The sequence below is a fragment of the Pteropus vampyrus genome, unplaced genomic scaffold (assembly GCF_000151845.1).
Source record: "Pteropus vampyrus isolate Shadow unplaced genomic scaffold, Pvam_2.0 Scaffold2, whole genome shotgun sequence".
NCBI lineage: Eukaryota > Metazoa > Chordata > Mammalia > Chiroptera > Pteropodidae > Pteropus > Pteropus vampyrus.
The window spans coordinates 12,464,276-12,485,618 of record NW_011888783.1 but is presented as its reverse complement, the minus strand read 5'-3'; the positions used below and the strand labels follow the sequence as shown (position 1 = coordinate 12,485,618).

The 21,343-nt window shown below is 36.6% G+C and overlaps 1 protein-coding gene across 1 annotated transcript in view; it reads right to left on the bottom strand.

Annotated features, from left to right (window-relative positions):
* TTN (titin) overlaps nucleotides 1-21,343 on the bottom strand; it is a 267,443-nt gene that overhangs the window by 66,929 nt on the left and 179,171 nt on the right. Inside the window, exons 207-245 of the mRNA XM_011359980.1 lie at nucleotides 20,710-20,857; nucleotides 20,389-20,566; nucleotides 19,972-20,093; nucleotides 19,594-19,881; nucleotides 19,192-19,488; nucleotides 18,884-19,070; nucleotides 18,308-18,423; nucleotides 17,915-18,214; nucleotides 17,418-17,717; nucleotides 17,223-17,328; nucleotides 16,923-17,119; nucleotides 16,534-16,839; nucleotides 16,158-16,436; nucleotides 15,244-15,543; nucleotides 14,842-15,144; nucleotides 14,353-14,715; nucleotides 13,728-14,030; nucleotides 13,298-13,597; nucleotides 12,524-12,820; nucleotides 12,111-12,395; nucleotides 11,720-12,013; nucleotides 10,063-10,362; nucleotides 9,636-9,944; nucleotides 9,357-9,547; nucleotides 8,522-8,951; nucleotides 7,202-7,510; nucleotides 6,867-7,015; nucleotides 6,750-6,782; nucleotides 6,531-6,660; nucleotides 6,144-6,443; nucleotides 5,732-6,049; nucleotides 4,468-4,764; nucleotides 4,057-4,356; nucleotides 3,658-3,972; nucleotides 3,428-3,576; nucleotides 2,836-2,986; nucleotides 2,467-2,748; nucleotides 895-1,197; nucleotides 87-389 (exon numbers count right to left, since the gene is read on the bottom strand). Coding sequence (XP_011358282.1) covers nucleotides 87-389; nucleotides 895-1,197; nucleotides 2,467-2,748; nucleotides 2,836-2,986; nucleotides 3,428-3,576; nucleotides 3,658-3,972; nucleotides 4,057-4,356; nucleotides 4,468-4,764; nucleotides 5,732-6,049; nucleotides 6,144-6,443; nucleotides 6,531-6,660; nucleotides 6,750-6,782; nucleotides 6,867-7,015; nucleotides 7,202-7,510; nucleotides 8,522-8,951; nucleotides 9,357-9,547; nucleotides 9,636-9,944; nucleotides 10,063-10,362; nucleotides 11,720-12,013; nucleotides 12,111-12,395; nucleotides 12,524-12,820; nucleotides 13,298-13,597; nucleotides 13,728-14,030; nucleotides 14,353-14,715; nucleotides 14,842-15,144; nucleotides 15,244-15,543; nucleotides 16,158-16,436; nucleotides 16,534-16,839; nucleotides 16,923-17,119; nucleotides 17,223-17,328; nucleotides 17,418-17,717; nucleotides 17,915-18,214; nucleotides 18,308-18,423; nucleotides 18,884-19,070; nucleotides 19,192-19,488; nucleotides 19,594-19,881; nucleotides 19,972-20,093; nucleotides 20,389-20,566; nucleotides 20,710-20,857 — 9,838 coding nt within the window. The remainder of the gene's footprint in view (nucleotides 1-86; nucleotides 390-894; nucleotides 1,198-2,466; nucleotides 2,749-2,835; nucleotides 2,987-3,427; nucleotides 3,577-3,657; nucleotides 3,973-4,056; nucleotides 4,357-4,467; nucleotides 4,765-5,731; nucleotides 6,050-6,143; nucleotides 6,444-6,530; nucleotides 6,661-6,749; nucleotides 6,783-6,866; nucleotides 7,016-7,201; nucleotides 7,511-8,521; nucleotides 8,952-9,356; nucleotides 9,548-9,635; nucleotides 9,945-10,062; nucleotides 10,363-11,719; nucleotides 12,014-12,110; nucleotides 12,396-12,523; nucleotides 12,821-13,297; nucleotides 13,598-13,727; nucleotides 14,031-14,352; nucleotides 14,716-14,841; nucleotides 15,145-15,243; nucleotides 15,544-16,157; nucleotides 16,437-16,533; nucleotides 16,840-16,922; nucleotides 17,120-17,222; nucleotides 17,329-17,417; nucleotides 17,718-17,914; nucleotides 18,215-18,307; nucleotides 18,424-18,883; nucleotides 19,071-19,191; nucleotides 19,489-19,593; nucleotides 19,882-19,971; nucleotides 20,094-20,388; nucleotides 20,567-20,709; nucleotides 20,858-21,343) is intronic.

The following is a 21,343-nucleotide window of genomic DNA, read 5'->3' as shown; positions in this document are numbered from 1 at the left end:
TTTAAAGGCAAGTCAGTTTTACTAATGTTTTGTGATAAATCCATATATATATAAATTTCACAGTATAACCTGCATTAGACACATACCCAGCTCATCCTTGCAAGTAATTGGCTTGGTGCAAAATGAAGGCTTGCCTTGTCCAACAATATTGACGGCACTGACACGGTACTCATAGGTATCACCTTCTTTTAAGCCTTTAACAGTGTATTTTCTGCTAAGCAAGTTGTCGTTTGTAACCTTGTGGAACTTCTCAGTTCCAATGAGACGGCTTTCAAGGACGTAGTTAATAATTTCTGATCCACCATCATACTTTGGAGGATTCCAAGTCAAAGTAACAGAATCTTTAGTAACTTCTTTGACTTCCAGGTCTTCAGGACGCTCTGGTACAGCTGCAGGTATAAGTATGGAATTACAGTGAAAAAAATGTAAAATGGTAAAATGTAGTAAATAATACTTTTTGAGGATTGTTTTTAAACATTAAAATATCTACTTTGAAAAGTAACAAAAGAGATCTCATCACAGAACGATAGAGTTAAAAGGACCCAATACAATCTAATTTCCTCTGAGGTTCACTGAGGCCAAATAATTTAGGAAAGTTCTCCAAAACTGGTAGTTTTAGAGTTCGGAAAACACTTATATTTATACCATTAAGTGGAAAATTAAAAAAAAAAATCAGTGTAGTTTACATAAAGGAATTTGAAGAATAAGATATATTCCCATAATCTCTTTCACCACCACATTCAAATACTACCAACATCAGATATTGAGTATTTGCCTAATGTACACTTGTCAAATGAGTGAAATGTTTGGCATTTATTTGCATATTTTGATATAGTTTTTTGTTAATTGAGGGAGGAAATTATTAAAGATGAAATTGTTTTAAATTGTATTTACTTATTGGATCCCTGATGACAAGTTCTTTTGGTGTCTCAATGAACGGGCCTATGCCAATGCTATTTTCAGCTGCAATTCGGAAAAAGTAGGCTTTTCCTTGAATGAGACCCTGGACAGTAGCATTTTGTCGGGTAACTGTATATGTCACTGGGGTCCACGCTTTGCGGTCAGCTTCCCGCTTTTGAATGACATAATTGGTGATTGGAGAGCCTCCATCATCTTCTGGAGAAAACCATGTCAGTTTGCAGGAGTCATTAGTTAGGTTGTCAGACAGGAATGGTGTTCCAACAGGACCTGGCACATCTGGGAATAAAAGGAAAAGATTTCTGGTTGTTTGTCTTCAGTGAACTCAAAATAAAGTTCAATATTTGTTACTCTCTGTTTTTAAAAGGGAGACAGAAATATTGTTATGAAGAAAATAAGTTTTCATACCTATTAATTGAGTTGTTTTTCCTCTGTGTGATATCTATTTTCAACATATTTTTAAATAAAGTAGGTTTGCAACAGTTACTGGTTGCTACTATTTTAGTAGAAGCTGAAGGAACAGTAATTTTTTTTTTTTGTAATTTGAAAGTCAGATAGGAAGGAGCTGCTGGGAGGAAGATGTCTAGAGGGAGATAGCAGAGGGCGAGGAATGGCCTGGCTATTTTTTGTGTCCAATTTACTCTCCAGAGGAGAAAGGGGTAGAAAGTTTTTTTGGGGGAGGGTAACCAGTAAATCAACAAGTGGCAGAAGAGGTCCCAAATATCAGAATGACCTTTAAGACTGTTGAAATTTAACCTGGAAGTTTACAGTTATCAAATCAAAATTATAGCTATTGGGCAAAAAGGTATTTAGGAATGTAAAACTAACTTAAGATCTCATAGGACTATTGCTCAATAAGATCTTTTTCTTTATTCATTTTCATTAATGAAACCATAACATGTTTTTTATAATATTCATTATGTTCAATAGAGAACTGGTATTTTCACATAAAAACTGGTTGCTTGGAATATGATTGTGTTTAGAGCATGCTGAGAGAGAGATCTGAGAGAGAGGGCTTCATTTTCTGAGCAAATCATTGGAATAAAGCAGCCAGCAAGAGGTGCGAAAAAGCTTTGTAAAGTTCAACTTTATATTCAGTGACTAGAAATGCAACATTATAACCAAATAACCAAATAGAATAATGAAATCTTTCAAAGGGATTTTTGCAGTATTATGATAATTAGCAAATAAAGATACAATCCCATGATATAGAAATTGTCAACTTTAGCAAACTGTGAAACATTCATGTACATTTGCAGGAAAGTGGCTTTTATGAAAACTATATAAAGGCATAATGAATGCTTATGGTAGCAAGTTATATAAAAAACATAACATACAAAACTTTATAGTAGGAGTATGACCATATAAAATATGTATAGAATAAAGAAGCAATGAGGAAATCAAAAAAATGCTAATAGTGGTCAATGGGATTGTGAATGATTTTTCTTATTTTCCAAAATATCTGTAACATAGTTTTATTATAACGGTTTTGTTATAGATGAAATAAAAATGTCATTTTTAAGTTGCATGGACAAACAAAGTATTTACCTAAAACGTCAACAATAATTGTTTTCTTCCTTTCTCCTCCTGCATTTTTGGCAAGAAGAGAATAGATGCCTTGGTGGCTCCTCTGGCAATTCTTGATGACCATGGACGAGCTAATGGCTGTAGTCTCAATGGTGGCTTCTTGAGGTAATGCTCTTTCATTCATGTTCCAGGTAACAGTTGGAGGAGGCTTTCCAGATACATAGGCAATGATCCGGATCACCCCTCCAGCATGGACCACAATTCTGTCTTTGACGCTGGCATCTAGCTGAAGGTCAGGTGACACTAGAAAACAATTGAAAATTACAAATGTGATTTTCATTTTCAATCCAAAACATAAAAATAAATACAAAGAATAGAAGTATTAATTACCAATTCTGTCCTTCATTTCAATGGCATCTGTGACTTCTCCAGGTTCTCCAATGCCAGCAATATTGACTGCTCGAACTCTAAATCTGTAGAATGCTCCTTCCTTTAATCCGGTCACGACAAGTTTTGTTCCTCTCACTTCTTTATCTTTACCCTAGGGAAAAATCACAAGTATTTTTAAATTAGAATGGTTCTTGGTAGCTACTTGTTTTAATAGCTTTCTAAAAGCATAACCAACAACATATTTAAGTATTGTCTTTGGGAAAATTGTTGCTAGTTTGGATTTTAGTAACCAGATATTATAAGTAAACACTGAGTGAAAACTCTTGCCAAGAATTACTGCTCATTTATTTTACCTTTTCAGGATTTATAACCAAAAAATATAAAATATAGAAAATATTTTTAAAAAGTTAAAAATGACATAACTTTTGATTAGATTTCTGACATAACAGAAGTTTGAATTATAAGTTATAATTACATAATTTTTCTGATTTTTTGATCCAAAGATTACAGACAGAAGTCAATGGGATTGTGAATAACTACTACATTTTTAGTTTATTCACAGTACATATCCATAATGCTAAGTATTTGTTACCTTTTCCCATTCTTCTTTTCCTTCTTCTTTATATTCGACGATGTATCCAGTTATTTTGGACCCGCCATCCTTTAGTGGGGGAGACCACTCCAAGTCTGCAGATGACTTAGTCCAGTCTGTGACTTTGGGAAATGGAGGACCAGGAGGGGCTAGAAAAAACAAGTACACATTAATATTCTTGATTTTTCCATGGCACTTTGGAAGAAAAAAGGAATGTTTTCAAGGCTTACCAACTGGATCCCTAGCAGTCACTGGATCCGATGGCAGACTTGCTGGACCCACACCAGCAGCATTGATTGCATATACTCGGAACTGATAATCAGAACCTTCAATAAGACCAGTCACTTTATAAGAAACACCCAAAGTCATGGCTTTGATAGGATCTCGGTTAACTCTCTTCCATCTCTTTGAAGTGGTGTCTTTCATTTCTAGCCAGTATCCTGTCACAGGAGAGCCTCCATCGTATTCTGGCTCTTCCCAGTTGACAGTCATAGAGTTACGAGTCACACTACTAACTGTTGGTTTATCTGGTGCTCCAGGGACAGCTTGAAAAAAATCACATTGATTTATAAGAAACTATGCAAAACACAAATAAGAATGACTTTGTATGTGAAACATGTCCCACTTACAGAAGAAGTTTCTCGCTGTTTCAGGCTCACTGTCAAGAGGCTCCCCAACGCCATATTTATTCTGAGCCATGATTCGGAATACGTATTCATGGCCTTCTAGCAATTTGGGAATTGTGTACGTGCACTCTTTAGGTTCATCAGAGACACGCACCCATGTCTTCCTGTTAGCTTCTCTTTTCTCTATTACATAGTTCGTAATCTTAGACCCACCATCATCTAAAGGTGGAAGCCAGGATAATGTCATTTGGTCTGCTGAAATAGATTCAAACTTTATTGGTCCCACTGGAGGGCCAGGACGACCTAAAATGGTTTAAAAAAGGAAAACTTGATTAGTAGAATAATTTTTAAAGCCAAATATTACATTCATGAACAGAAAAACATGTAGTTTTAATAAAACCATGCAATCTTTACCAAGGACATTCAATCTCATCTCCTTTGATGCTGTTCCCAGATTATTCACGGCTGTAATGGTATATAAGGCAGTGTCACTCCTGCGAGACTGTGGAATAACTAAGGTGCAAGTATCATCCACCACCAGTTTGTTGACATGGGTGTCATAGATAACAGGTTCTTTATTAGCGGGCTTCTTTGGAGGAGCTTTAAACCAGGTTAGTGCTGGGAATGGAACACCTTTAATTTTGGCCACGATGCTAACATCAGTTCCTTCTTCAACCTCCATGAATTCTTTTAGATCAATTGATGGTGGACCTAGATTATTTAAAAAAGTTGTAATTAGGAACATAAAACACTAAAGAATAGAAAGTAGAATTCACAATGACTATAAAGCTACTTGGATCTACTATAGGCAGGTTTTATAGCCTGGCCCAATACAGAAAACAAATATATCTTCAATTAATTTATACCAGTATTGGAACGGGTACCTGTTATCATCATCCTTTATCTACATGTGGCTATTGCCTCTTACCTGGCATTATTATGCTTGCAGATGTTGAAAAGGGTGGAGAGAAGTGAAAATTGTAATAGCTTAGGCTTAGGCTTAGGAGTTCTTTCATGAAGTTCCCTTTAGTATTTATGCAGAGTTATGAGGGGACCTACTATGTTCATTCTGAGAAGAATCTCCCTTTGAGGAAATATAACCGCTAGTAGAGGCAAAGCAAATTTCCATTTTCCATCAATTTAGTATAAGAATGAGCAAAGAGGGGTGTGAATATAGCCCTTCTAAATTTAGAAAAGAGAATTGAACAAATAGACAGCAGTAGTGATTGTAAAAATAGAGAGAGAATTTTTACTGTATTTGTGTGTACATTTTATCTATTAAAATAGACACATCTTTTTCTCAAATTGAAAATAAATGTGAAGATAAATGGGTCTGGCAGTAGCTTAGCAAATAACTGGTTACTTCCTGCCCCTTTTGAAGAGCATGCAGAGGAAGTGTTTTGATTTCTGATAAGTAAAATAGCCTGCTATGGAAAAAGAATTATGGTAAGGAAATTCCAAGCATCATCTCCTTTACATAAGGGAAAGATAATATATAAGAAAATATGATAATTCTATAAAAATTGAGGGAATAAGTGATTAAGTTAGAGCTCATGTCCACACTCAACTCATGGTATCTTCTCGATGTATAGACAAATCTCTTTTTATTTTGGACTATTATTAAATATCTAGAAAGGCATTCACAAAATTAGCTTTCTGCTAATTTGTTGGTACTCACATGTCTGGTCTTTGACAATCACAGGGCCAACAGTGGCTGAAGGTTTGCTGACTCCTGCAGCATTGACAGCTTTGACTCTGAATTCATATTCTCCACCCTCTATGAGGTCTTCAACAGTAAATTCTAGTTCTTCCACATCACGCTTATTGCACTGTTTCCATGCTTCTTTCTTTTTCCCAGTAGAGTCCCAGGCAAGGCACTCAACAATATAGTGGGTGACAGGGGAGCCCCCATCATTCTTTGGGGGTTTCCATGACAGGTGTACTGTACTCTTTGTTATGAGGCCAATCTTGAGTTTAATAGGGGGATCAGGAGGATCTTTAAAGATAGTTAAGTAAGTATTAAACATTGTCTACAACAACATATTTTTCAAGTTTGAGATATTAACTTAATCATAGATTTAAAAACTTACATATGGGATCTCTGGCAGTGGTCCTCTGAACTGTTTCCACAGGTGGGCCAATACCAAAACGATTTTCTGCACGTACACGGAAGAAATATTGCTGTTCAAAGATGAGATCAGGAACTAAAAATGTAGTGCTTCCACAGTTTGGATTGACTTTAGTCCAGGCTTTTCCATCAATAGTCTTCTTCTCAATAACATAGCCTTTGATCCTGTCTCCTCCATCATCATCTGGCATCTTCCATGTAAGTCTGCAACTACCCCTTGTGATGTCACTGACTTTCAGATCTTTGGGTGGCCCTGGTACATCTGTTGGGTGCAAATCACAATATAAACAATATTGCTTTTTAAAAATAATTTTTTTTACTTTAGAGTAACTTTTAAAGTCTTTCTTACCCATGACTTTAACTCTGCAACTTGCAGTTTTTTGTCCTGCTTTATTCTTGGCTGTGATGCTGTATTTGCCTGAATGAGATCGTTTACATTCCGGAATAATAATCACTGATGAGTTTTCTGCAGTCTCCAGCTGCACAAACAAAACAGTAGTCATACGCTAAATAAAACAATAGCAGTAGTGAAGTCAACTAGGTTCTGAACCATTTCAATTTATTTTACCTGTGCATCTTCAGGTATATCATGAACTCCATCCTGTTAGGAAAGAAGATAGTCAGTTGTAGTATAAATATTCCTTAGAGTAATTTAATGAGAGACAGAGAATTATAATTTTCTTACCTTCATCGCTTTCTTTGCCTTTCCATCAAATTCCCAAGATGACTTTGGTGTGGGGCGTCCCTTAATGACAGCAGGAATCCTAATCTGTGAACCAGCTTTACATATCAGAGAGTCTTGTGCTCCAATGTCAATGAAAACTTCTGGTACCTCTGTAATAACACGGATAATATAACAGGATTCAGCTCACCGTTTTCGAAAAAGTAATTGATATATCTTCAGTAAATTAATTAATTTCATAAGATCAAAAGATGAATACATAAAAGAAAAAAACAATGAAAATAAAAAGAAAAACAAAAATAAAAAGATGAATACGTAAATGAAATGAGGACTAGTACCTTGAATATCAGTGGCAGGGATCTCTCCAGTTGCATCGCTTGGTTCTGATTCACCAGCTTCATTGACAGCTTTCACTCTGAATCTATACTTCTTGAGTTCTTTCAAATTTGGCACCACACATTCACAAGTAGTTAGAAGTTTATCTGGTTCATTTACTCTTTTCCAGTCAGTAGTACCTTCTTCTTGCATTTCTACAATGTATCCTTTGATTGGACTGCCACCATCTTTGGCAGGAGGTTTCCATGCTAGTGAGATGCTTGACTTTGTTTTGTCTTTGACCTCTGGGCAAGAAGGTGGCCCAGGTGGATCTAATATGAAAAATAAAAACATAAAATTTTGAAGCTAATGGAATGCTAGATATATATACCATAATAATATTTTACTATACATGATCATATTTTATTTTTATCTATTAAAATATTAAAATAGAAATGCCAAAATAATAAATTACCTTCCAGAGAAGAGAAATAAAATAGTCTATATTCACTTAGCATCAATGCAAAAACAAAGAAAGCAAACAACTAACTGAGATTAAAAAGACTACCCACTATCTCTACATTGATCTATATTCTCTTTACACACGAATGGTGAAAAGCTATTTTACTTTTGATATCCTTTTGAAGAGATTCTGCAATATTCTCTAGTAAAACTTACTTTAATTTAATATACCATGAAATTAAAATTAAAAATGATTTCATCATTACTTGGTAAACCTTTGAACACAAACTGATCTTAATGCCCTGCACTGTCATTTGCAACAACGATCACATGACAATCTTTTACATTTCTAACAGTGCTTTACAATTACCGAAATTCTTTTTGCAGACTGTGCTTGAGAATCTTATATATTTGTTTAATAAATGTTACTGAAAAATTAACAACATTTTGCTTTTTTGTTGAACTCCAACTGAAGGGTCTAACTCTTTAGTGAGGGAGATAAATTTCCACAGTATCTAATGAGGTAGAGGTTTATTAAGGTATGGAAGCAGAGAGGAGCTTACAGTCCAGGGCCGTTATTATTGTGATTCCTTGTAAAACACTAGGCTTAATCAAAGTGTTTAAAAACTTTATAATTTTATGTATGTGTGTGTGTGTGTACACATATGTCTCTGTATGTATACATATATATAGATGGGTGTGTACTATGTGTATATATACACATATACATACACACATATGTATTTCTGATAGCTTATGTAAGTGTGAAACTTAACTTTAATAAAATAATTTGGAATAGAAAAATATAAGAAATTTAAGAGCAGTATGAATTATTTAGTAGCATTGCCCTCTATACATTTCAGAAATGGAAGCATACTTACATATGGGATCTCCTGCAATAGCTGGATCTGACGGTTCACTGGGAGGGCCGATTCCTGCAGCATTTATTGCCATTGCTCTGAACTGGTATTTAACGCCTTCAATCAAACGGGGAACATTAAATTCCACCCCTTTCAATCCCACTCTGGTTATCGGTGCTCGGCTAACACGTGACCAGTAGCTACTTCCCTCTTCTCTCTTCTCCAGCCAGTAGCCAGTAATCGGAGAGCCACCATTGTCCAAAGGAGGAGTCCAGCTCACTAGCATTGACCCTTTGGTGCGCTCCAAAACTTTTGGTTTTCCCGGAGGTCCAGGAAGGCGGTAAGGATCTTGAATGACCACTTTATCTGATTTGCACTCATCACTGGTTCCGTATTTATTCACTGCCCTAACTCGGAATTCATACTGACCATTGGGGATAAGTTTCCAGATCTAGAAATTAGATAAATAGTAACTTCTTAATAAAATATACTTATGTTGATTTTCACTTATTTTTAAATTAGTTATGTTGGTAGGAAAGAATATATAAAGAAATAAGTCTATAAACTCAAATAAATATATAGTTTCAAAATATGTAGACTCAAACATGGAGAAAGCCTTTTAAAATGAGAATATATAAATCTATTGTAACTAATAGTGGATCTCTCAAGTAAAAGAGACTCTATATCAAATAATTGTATATACTAAGTGGGCTTATGTGTATGGTGCTAAAAACTACAATAAAGTTTTTTCTGTGGTTTTGCCTTTACTCATTAAATTCCAAACTTATGCTAGAATGGTGTTAATTCAGGGTCATGTTCTTTTAATGTGTATAAGAAAATATTTAAAAGAGTTTACCCCGTATCTCTTCTCTACAGCAGTGTTGGTGACTTCCTCCCATTCACTTTTCTTCCTACTTGCATCACGTTTATCAATGATATAATGGGTGATTTCACTGCCGCCGTTGTCTAGAGGGGCATCCCATGTCAAGTAGCAAGATTCAGCTTTAATGTCAGTAACCGCAAGATTTCTTGGTGGGGACGGACGATCTGGAAAGGAGCCAGCAGAGGAGATTGAGAAGTCAATTCTTAAACAGACACTGGATTTTATTTTGATATAAAAAATCATGTCAATTACCATATACTTCAACATGAACATTTCGGAAGACTGTGCCAAGGCGATTGGAGGCAGTCACTGTGTAAGTGCCTTTGTCCTCCCGGACGGCTTTGGGAATGCTAAGCTCAGTCTTTGCCTCACTTCGGGATACTTCTTCTTTGGTTATCTTCAGTGCGTCAGTGGGTTTTTCAATCACAGTTTCATTCTTGGACCACTCGATCTTAGGCATTGGAAGGCCTGTCACATCTGCAGGGATGTTAACAGGTTCTCCCGCCTTTACTTTGATAGTGTCTCCTCGAACAGCCAGGCGCAATTTAATAGTTGGAGGCACTGCAAACAGAAGGGAAGGAGAAAAAAAAGCAAAGTCATAAGGATGTTTGCTCAACCTATGAGATAAAGGCAACACTGTAAAGTGCATTATAATTATTATTATGCTCAGATTCCCCACCTTCATCATCTTGTATGACCACATTAAGAGGCAGGGATGGTTCACTTTCACCAATTTCATTGACTGCTTTGACACGGAACTCATACATCTGGTGCTCATCAAGATTTTCAACCAGGAAAGATGTGGTTGGGCAGAGTCGCTTGTTAACTCTTTCAAAGTCAGGTTTGTCATGACGCCGTTTTTCAATGATATAGCCTTGGATGGGCCTGCCACCATCACTGCGGGGCTCTTTCCAGTCAAGGGTGATAGTAGACTTCGTCCTTTCTGTATATGTGAGCCTCTCAGGAGCTGTTGGAGGACCTTTAACCAGGGGCAAGATGAAATGACAAGCATGAAATAAATATTCACATAAGAAATATTTCACTTCAAATTAATTATGTGAAAAATAAATTTCTATTTAGCATAACGTTATATCCATCTTTAAAACCCTTTTCAAAACACCTCAGTTATCAGAATCATAGGCATTCATGTCAGCAGAATTTTTCTTACTAAACTTTAGAGTCAAGATTATTGATTAAAAATAAATCAAGGGGCATGTATACTTTTTTATATTTAACATTTCAGATAGTTTGCCTTTGTCGCTGGGGAAGCTTCCAGTGCTAATGAACTAGGAGAGCAGGTTGTGAAGTTTTTCTTTGTATGACTGGCTGAGAGGAAAGTGTTTCCTCTTTTATTAACAGAAAATGGATATGTCTACTGAACACATTTTGAGTCATGTTGCCTCAAGTGTGGGTTTAAAATGGAGTGGAAATATAATTTTTGTGATGCCGCTGTCGTTTGGTGTCCTTTACAAAACCAAAAGAATGAGCTCTAAATGGTGAAACTAGACCCAATCCACTCTTATTGACTACTTTTGCAACCAGAAGCTGTGATTGGTAGTGGAAGCACAGCTCTGTTCTGGTCCTCTGACAAGTTGAACTATAGAGGTGATCTGTTATAGTACTATAGGATGTAATTTAATTTTTTTTTATTTTGGGTGGTGATGGTGGAGGTGGTGGAGGTGGTAGTGGTAGAGGAATAACTCCTTTTTTCTCTTGGGCAATGGGTCATTCTCAAAGACTTTGCTTTCTTAGATGGGATGTCAGTGTGCATTACTAAGTGTGTGCAGTTTTAGGGTTTCATATTTGTTCATATTGGTTAAGGAGATTTCCTTTGGTTGCTTTTTATTCTTTGGTGGCTCTTTCTGGTTTGGGGTCTCCATATCCTTCCAGTGTGGGAACTACCTGAGGGCTAAAGGAATACTAAGGCTTTTGTTCTAAGGCAATATCTGTCCTGTAATCTTTCAAAATCAATGAACTCGCTTTAACTATTAGACTATTGAATTAATTACTGTAGTGTATTCTATTGCAAAGATGTAATATTTCTAAACTGTTTTTTGGTTGTTGCTAAGCTTCAATAGATTCAGGTTTTTCAGTACATAAAACTATGCTTGTTTTTTTTTACAGAAATTACAGTGAACCAAAAATTATATTAAAATTATAGCAAATATGGTATTCTTTAAGCTGCTAGTAGTTTTTAATTTACCTTTCTAATTACTCTCTAACTATAAATCTTGAGACTGTTGAAAGTTTGAAGCCATAAGGCTCAATAAATAACTGCCACAATTAGAAGCAAAAAAATATATTTACTTTATAAACACAATGAAAACCTTTTTTACCTAGTGGATCAACTGCAAGAATTGGTCCTGTTTCAACAGGAGGGCCACAGCCAAACTTGTTCTTGGCAATCACACGAAACTTATATTCTTGTCCTTCAAGGAGACCTGTGATGTCACATTTAGATCTCTCAGTCTCTATTGGTTGTCTCCAAGTATGCATCTTGGCATCTTTTCTTTCAATAATAAAGCCTGTGATTTCACTTCCTCCATCATCTGCTGGATCAGACCAGTTAAGTAGACACATCTTTCTGTTTGTTACAACCGGTTTTAAGTCAAGAACTGGACCAGGGACATCTGAAAAATAAAACCACCACCCCCGCAAAATTAATGTAATACGATAGTATCACTTAGGAAAATCCTATGATATAAAAAGCCATGTAACATCTCTTACCAAAAACTTCTACCCTGGCTGCTGCATTTTTGGAACCACAGCTATTGGTGGCTGTAATCACATATCTGCCATGATCTTTTCTCAATGCTTCTTTGATAATTAGTTCAGATTTTGTTCCAACGTTTTCTATTACAACACGGTCTTTATCCAGCTCTCCCTCTTCAATAGTCCATACTTTTGTAGGCACTGGACGGCCAGTTACTATAGCTGGAATTCTTAGAGTTTTCCCAGCCATTATTTGTATTCCAGCCTTGACAGAGACATCTAGTTCCACAGTTGGAGGCTCTGTTGAAAGAGAACGGTTACATGTTAGCTCAAGAAAGATGCAAAAAAAAAAAAAAAAAAAAAAAAAAAAAAAAAGAATCCCCTATTGGGAAAATATCCATAACCTGTATCATATAACTGTTGAGTACCTTGTGGTTCAGCCACAGTAACAGGTTCTGTTTCTCCAGGTGGTCCTTCTCCTGCAGCATTGACGGCACTCACTCGAAGTTTGTAATCAGCACCCTCTCGGATTTCTTTGACAGTGTACTCACGGACCTTGATCATCTTCTCTGTGCAGCGTGACCATTCATTTGTGCCAACCAGCTGCTTATCGACAAAATAGCCAACAATTTCTCCACCACCATTGAAAGCTGGCGGTTCCCATTTTAATTCAATAGTTGTAGAGCTTGTGTCAGTAACTCTTGGGACGGGTGGCCCTGGTGGAGCTAGAATAAATGCAGAATACAAATCAAAACCCACTGATGGTTTTAAAATGCACAGTAACTTATCTATCCCACTTTCTTTTTTTTCATAGTGCATTGTATGTAATTCGGGTGAACACTATTTTGTGAAACTTTTAAGTTATACATACATGTGTTTAAAACTTTACCTTGTAACCTCAACGTATGAACCCATAGTCATTGCTAGTATTTTGTTTGATTTTTCTAGCTCTATTGAGATATTATTGACATATAACGTATGTAGATTTAAGGTATATAACATGATAATTTGATTCATGTATATATATGAAATGATTACCACAATAAGGTTAGTTAATACCTCCATTCCCTTATATGATTATCACTTTTTTATAGTGATAACATTTAAGATTTACCCTCCTAATGACTTTCGATTACGTAATATAGTACTGTTAATTATAATCACCATACTGTATCCTGCTTTCTTCTTAAGGAATTACTTACAGATTGGATCACGTGCAGTTTTGGGATCTGAAGGGGGACTGAATTTTCCAGGTCCAGCTGCATTTTCAGCACATACTCTGAAGACATAGGTGAGTCCTTCTAATAGGCCTTCTACATTCATCTTCAGAGAATTCAGAAGGCTTCTGTTGACACGAGACCAATGTGTACTATTAACTTCACGTTTTTCGAGCCAGTAACCCAAGATGGGGCTTCCATTATCCTTTGGTTCATTCCATTTCACTAGCATACTGTTGCTGGTAACATCTTCCACAATGGGCTTATCAGGTGCATCCGGTGGTTCTGATAAAAAAATTAGCACATTTGAATTAATTCCCTAGTATGACATAAAATTCAAGTTCACAAGCTGTGATAATGCATATACCAAGATATATGATAAAAAGGGAAATTCTAGATGCTAAAGAAACCTTACCAAATGGATCTTTAGCTAGAAGTGGCTTTGAAACACATGGTGGTCCAGGCCCGAACCTATTTTCAGCTCTTACACGGAAGAGGTACTCTTTTCCTTCAATCAGTTTTGTCACTGAATATTTGCAATGTCTAAGTGTTGAGGTGACAACAATCCAGTCTGAGTCAGGTTTCGTCTTATCTTTCTTTTCTAAAGTGTAGTTTATAATTTCACTGCCACCATCATCAAGGGGTGGTTCCCACTTGCAGAGGACTGAGTTCTTTCTAATATCTTCAAATACAAAGTTGATTGGTGGTCCTGGTGTATCTAATATTTCAAGAGAGAGCAGTGATTAAAACGTGTAGAAATTGTTGCAGCAGAAAATGTAAAAGTTATTATGTTCCTTTGATAAAAACTTTTGTTTTTCTTATATCTGTCTATATTTGTGTCACATTTACTAATGAATAATAAAGTCAGTTGGTTTCTTTCACATAGCCAGGAGAAAAAAATAGGACTGAGGATACCTTGCTGAAGTTATTTCCTACTTCCTTTAACTCCCCCACCCACCCCAACCAAATTTTTATTTTTGTTGTACTAAAACTCTTAAATAGACTGTTTTCCACTGGTAAGAGTAGTTTTAACGACTTACCAAGCACACTGACAGTACAAGGAGCTTTTGCGACACCATGGTCATTTTCAGCTTTGATCATGTACAGGCCATGGTCTGGTCGGAGAGAATCTCGGACGCGTAGCTGAGATTCTCCTTTTTTACTATTGTCAATACTCAAACGCTCCGTCAGAGGCAGGACAAATGGTTCTTCTTCTTGAACTTCACCTTTCTTCCTCCTAACTATGGGTGCTACTCGCTTCTTGATTTCCTCTGGTGTAATAACATTTTCATCCTTTAGCCATGTAATAGTTGGGTAAGGGGACCCAGAAATAGTTGCATCAAGTGCAATTTCATCACCTCGTTTCACTTCTAGGCTTGTTCTCATAATAATTTTTGGAGCATCTGTAATGATTAAAAACAATAGTTGTTTTCAATTATTTCAATTAATTCTAATTAAAATATCTGACAAAACATTATTCTCATTTATTGCATAATGAGAAAATGCTAACCTCATTAAACAAAACTTACCAATAGGATCTACAGCTTTGGTTGGAGGAGTGGCCCGAGAAGGTTCACCAATACCAGCAGCATTTTCTGCTCGCACACGGAATTGGTATTCCTTTCCTTCTTCAAGTCCTTTTGCTGTATAGGTCAGGATTGGTACCAGGTGTTCATTGCATCTCTTCCATCTGTCTTCACCTTTAGCAATCTTCTCTATGATGTAACCCATTATCTTGCTCCCTCCATCGTACAAAGGTGGCTTCCATGTAATAGTCATTGCCTCAGCTGTAGGATTATGAACCTCAACATCTATAGGTGGATCAGGGGGCTCTGAAGAGCAAAGAAACATTGTTGATATAGGGAAGCCCACCTTTTAAAAATAAATTCCATATTTATTCTTAGCTATATTACATTCGTGCCCAAACTTACGTTTTGGATCTTGAGCAATGATTGGATTTTTCAGTTCAATATATTCGCCTCCACCAATCTTGTTGACAGCTTTAACACGGAAGAAGTATTCACCATTTGGTATGAGATCTTTTACAGTCCAAGATAGTTTATTCTCACCGGACATGACCGGTATATATGTCCTCCTCCCAGCTTCTCTGCGTTCCAGGACATAATGAAGAATTGGGCTTCCACCATCATATTCTGGAGGTTCCCAGGTTAATTTACAAGAACTCTTGGTCACGTCACTTGCTTTAATATCTTTGCATGGTCCAGGTAGGCCTATTAGAAATAAAATTGATAATTATTATTGTAGTCTGAAATGTCAGCATATTAGTAGTACAATCTTTCTCTAAATGAGACTATTTACATTTTAGGTGAGACAATCTTTGATGTTCAGGAGTGTCCCTTACACTGTAGGCCGTTTAGTATCTTTGGCCCCCAACTAGTAAATGTCAGTAGCTCCCCCTGAATCTTTGTTCTGAGAAAAAATGGCCTCCCAAATTTCCAAAGACCATTCGTGTGTGTGGGAGGAGGGGGCAGAAAATATTACTATCCCTGGTTGAGAACACTATGGAAAAAATGTAAATACAATTAATAAAGGAATATTGGTTATTTTAATATTCTTTGGGTATTTTTTAAATAAAAGATATATTTAAATAAAAGATATATTTAAATTAATACCTCACATGCAAATAATTACAACAGAAGTAGTTCAGTATAATCAGAGTTTAACTACCGATTTCATATCTTTACAATTGCTTTGGAAGAAATAATCTGAAAGAACATTTAGTTTACAAAAGGCCAAATCATGAAGCCATTTATACTAACCCTGCAAAGTTAACTAATTTTCCAACAAGTAAGGAATATCTAATGTTTCATCACAGAATGATTACCTATGACTTTGACATTAATTGAGGCAGTTGCTGAACCGAGCTTGTTCTCCAGTGTAATGGTGTAAACTCCGGCATCTGCATGGACACTCTTGGGAACTTCGAGGTGTGCTGAGATGTGGTCGCTCTTCATTGTTAATCTATCACTTGCTTTAACTTCTTTGCCATCTTTATGCCAACTAACAGTTGGAACTGGGACAGCTCTGAAGGGAACAGGGATGCTTAGTTTTTCACCTTCAATAACAACAATGTCATGAGTCTCCAGATCAATTGTTGGCCTGCCTGTAAGATATAATCCAAAAGAGGAAAAAGAGTATGTCAAAATGAAATCCATAAGTAAAGCCTGTTTTATTAATTATAAAATAAACCGTGTTCTTACAGTCTGGGTCTTTGGCAACCACGTTTTCGGAGATTTCAGATGGCTCGCTGACACCAACAGCATTGACAGCTCTCACTCTCAGGACATATTCCTTGTCAGGAACAACACCTTCTTCAACCTTGAATTTCAAGTCTTTTATTGGGCGAGAATTAACCCGCATCCATTTCTCAGTGCCTACTGGACACATTTCAACATGGTATCCTATAATAGGACTTCCACCATTTTTCTCTGGAGGCTTCCAAGCAATGGCAATGTGCTTTCTCCCAGCATCAGTCACATGTAGGTCAAGAGGAGGTGAAGGAGGACCTGAAAAAAGAGTGAAACATTCATATCCACAATCTCATCATTAAGCTCTAGACAATATCCTTTGTATAGTCAGCACTACTTACTCTTTGGATCTTCAATTGACAGGATTTCTGTGGGTTCACTTGGGTGACCAACTCCAGCTTCATTTTCTGCCCGAACCTGAAACTGGACCTCTGTGCCTTCAATGACATCAGTTACTCTGAAGTTACAGTCGGGTCCTGCGGTCTTTCCAGCTTTCACCCAACGGGTACCTAATTTTTCCTTCTTCTCAATGATGTATCTATTGAAATAACAAAGCATTTCATTACATTAATAGAAAAAAACAAAGTTAAGAATTTTCAGCTATGTGTAAATTATTCTTTATGCATTAATTAAAATTCTACCTCTGTATTGGTCTTCCACCATCATTTTTAGGTGGTTCCCACTTTAGGTCAACATGTCGCTTTGTCACATCAACAACAGTCAGAGCATAGGGTGGTCCAGGGGTGGCTGAAAGCAAAATATTCAATGGTTAGAAAAACCAGAGGGAGCAGTGATAATCCATTACAAATGATGTCACAAAGATTAAGTTAGCATACTAAAGGTGTCTTTGGCCAAGACAGAGTCTTCAATTTCACAGTAGTCACTTTGTCCTATGGCATTTTCTGCAGCTACTCGGAACACATATAAAGCGCCCTCTGTCAGTGGGGTTACAGTACACTTGGTGTCCTTGACAGTTGTGTCCACTGTTTGCCAGCCTTTTCGTCTCACATCTCTCTTTTCCACGATGTAGTTGGTGATAGGGGATCCTCCATCTTTCTCAGGAACTGTCCACTTTAGGTCTGCTGTATTTTTTGTGATATTAATAACTTCAAGCCAGCGAGGTGGTGATGGAGGATCTGAAGAATAAAAGAAAAACAAATTCAATTTTTTATTGTCTAATATTCAGTTTTCACTAAATTCTCTAGTAATCACTAGGGAATTATATAGCAAGGATGAAATTATTTAGTAATAAATTTTTCATATTTTCTCATATCGCAGTCCTCAGATATATTTTAGAAGGATTTATACACCTTAAACATCATGAGTGACTTACATAGCTTCTCCCGGCAAAGCACAGGGTCGCTGGGTTCGCTGGGTTCACTTTCCCCAGCCTTGTTCACAGCTCTAACTCGGAATGAGTACTCCTGCCCTTCCATGAGCCCTGGGAGCAGATGCTGAGTGGTGGGAACTCCTTCAGCCACTCGGACCCACTCGTCTGTCCCAGTCTTTAGCATTTCAATGACATAAGACTCAATCTTTGCTCCTCCATCATGTTCTGGCTTTGTCCAATTCAATACTAATGATGTTTTGCCTACATCTTTCACAGTTGGTTTTCCAGGGGGCCATGGAGGATCTGCAAGCCAATGAAATGGAATCATTATTCAGGTTTGTCAAAAAGGGGTTAATATGAGCTTCAAAATAATCACATAAAATATATGAATAATACCTATGGGGTCTTTTATTAAGATTGGTTCAGTTGATCTACTCGGTTTCCCAGGTCCAGCAAGATTTTCGGCCAACACACGGAATCTGTATTTTTTCTTATTGGTGAGACCTTTTACTCTGGATTAGAAACAAAGTACCAGTTGAATACCTTAATAAGAAGCAGAAATCTCTGTTTACATAGAAGAGGCTGATTTATTTAAATTGTAAAAACTTTACTTGGAAATTTAATTGAAAATATTTCAATATAAATTTAAAATTGCCTTTTAACTGTCACACATTTTAGGTTTGGCTAAATGTACCAACCTAATTATAATACTATAATAATGACCATTATTATAATATACTGGAAGGCCAAACACTTTGAAACTTCCAGAAAGTTAATATTTTGTAGCATATTAAGAAAAGTATCCTTGGATGCAACATATCATTTTTGAAATTATGTGTTAATAGGAAATACAAGTAAAATGATTATAATTTTTATAGTAATATGTAATCATGTATAATCAAAAGGAATACTAAAGAATGAAAATTTGTATACACTATTCTTTTAACATCTTGATGGAGATTTTGGGCATACCTGTACGTTGTGTCCTTTACTGGCATCTTATTGCATCTAACCCATTTATCAGTATCAGGATCTAATCTTTCAACCCAGTATCCAGTGATTGGGCTGCCACCATCATCGTCTGGCTCACACCATGTGAGAGTCACTGCATCTTTAGTGATATCAGAAGGTTCTAGGCGAGTTGGAGGTCCAGGTGGATCTATAGACAAGATAATGACATGTGTTATATGTCCTATATATAAATAAGACACCTAAATCCAAGTTTGACACAAGCATTCTTTTTGTTGTTGTTGTTGCCAACTGATTTATGAGAAACTTACCAAACTGATATTTGGCTGTTATAGGAGCAGCCTGAACTGGCTCACCAACACCATACATGTTTTCTGCAGCAACTCTGAAGAGGTATTCTTTATTGGGTGTTAATTTGGTTGCCTTGAAGTTTGTATCCTTGACAGTTGATGAGAGCTTGTGCCACACTTCACTGTCTGTTGCTTTTCTCTCCACAACATAGTTTGTGACTTTAGATCCACCATCATCTCGTGGCGGATTCCATGTTAAAAGACATGACTCATTGGTCACGTCCGTGATGTCAAAAGCAGCAGGTGGTCCGGGTTTATCTGTGGATGACATTACACATGTAGAAAAAAACATTTTAAAAAAGTTTAATTTTAAAAAGTAGCTGAAATGAGTTTCCTTATTTTTAAAATGAGAGCCTTCCTTACCTAAGACATTCACTTCTACTACAGCAGTGGCTCGACCACAGACGTTCACAGCCTCGATGATGTATGTGCCAGTGTCACTTCTCTTACTATCGACAATGGTCACTGTGGATTTTTTAGGAACATTTTCAATGGTGATTCTTTTGTCCTGCTTCAGAAGCATATCAGCCTTCGTCCAAGTTATTTTAGGTTCAGGTTTTCCAGTTACAGTGGCAGGAAGTTCAATCTTAGTTCCTGCTTTTACAGTGAGACCAGCAAGGAGCTTCACATCAAGGAAAATTTCTGGAGCCTCTGAATTGGAAAAAGATTATTTACGATGTTAGCAAGTTCAAGCAGAAAGTCAGAGGTCTGGTTGATAAAACAAAAACCAGAAATAAATACCCTGTGTGTCCACAGCCTGGATTTCATCTGTGGGTTTGCTTGGTTTGCTAGCACCTTGCCTGTTCAAGGCCTTAACACGGTAGGCATACCATTTGCCTTCTTCAAGACCTGTTACTTCCATTCTGTCAGAAAATGAAATGAGATATTTTACTATAATGCATAGAATTGTGTAGTATTCATAGTATTTCCAAAATCCATGCCCCTGATTATAGTATTCTTTAATTCTGGATTGCTTCTATATTGTAACTAATGAAAATCCTGAGTAGGGGATGAGTTCAATAGCACTTTCTAAAAACAGACAGGCAGAGCAGGGGAATTCTCAATGAAAAAATGTAACATTTAGATTTTCCAAAAGAAAACTCATTTTAGTGAGTAAGAGTAGACATCTGCTCTTGTGCCAAATAATTAAAAACATACTTTGTTTCTGCAACTGGTTCTCCACAGGCGACCCATCGATCAGAACCACGTGGACATTTTTCAACTAAATATCCTTGGATGCGTGAACCACCATCATATTTAGGTGGATCCCATGTTAGGAAGATGCTTTTGGCTGTTCGATCTCTCCATTTAACATTCTCTGGTGGATCAGGTACCGCTATAACATTTTAAAGACAGAGAAAGTCTTAGATATACCATCATATTGCCAACCTGTGCCTTTCTCCCATAACTTCAACACTAGGTTTAAAAGCAAAAACAGGTAACAAGAGGCTAGGTGAGAAATGGTAATAATACACTCACTTGCAGGAGCTGACATATTCACAGGTTCATCAACATATGCAGGTTCCCCAGGGCCACACTTGTTACGAGCACAGACTTTAAATAAATACTCCTTTCCTTGAACAAGATCAGGGACTGTGAATTCTAAGTCAGTCACAAAGTCCATAACCTAGGACAAAGTGATACAGTTAATTAGTTGTTTCCCAAAACCCTTTGCCCAAGTCAGAATATTTTTACCATGAGCAGGGATAGACATGGAAGTTGTTTTGAATGCTAAGGATTATTAAGTTCGTATTAGGGAAAAAAATTGCAAAGTAAGACATAATATTTGACCCTTAATATAAAGTAAAACTGTTTCATAGTTTGTACACATTAAAAAGGTGGTAAAAAAGCTGGTAAATAATACCAACTTGGTTATTAGAAATATGATTACAAGTCAAGGTAAAAATAGTAATGAATATAAACTGATGAGAAAAAAAAGGCAGATTAGGCCAACTAAGGCAATCTAGTGGTGTGAGATGTTTGACCACCAGGAGTTAAGTACTTAATGTCCTTAGAATTGCTGATAGTTTAATAGGGGCATTTGGGTACTTATCAGATACCAAGTAAGTAGTTAAGGTTTCCTTCTTTTAAACAGTCTTAGCTGAAAATTCGG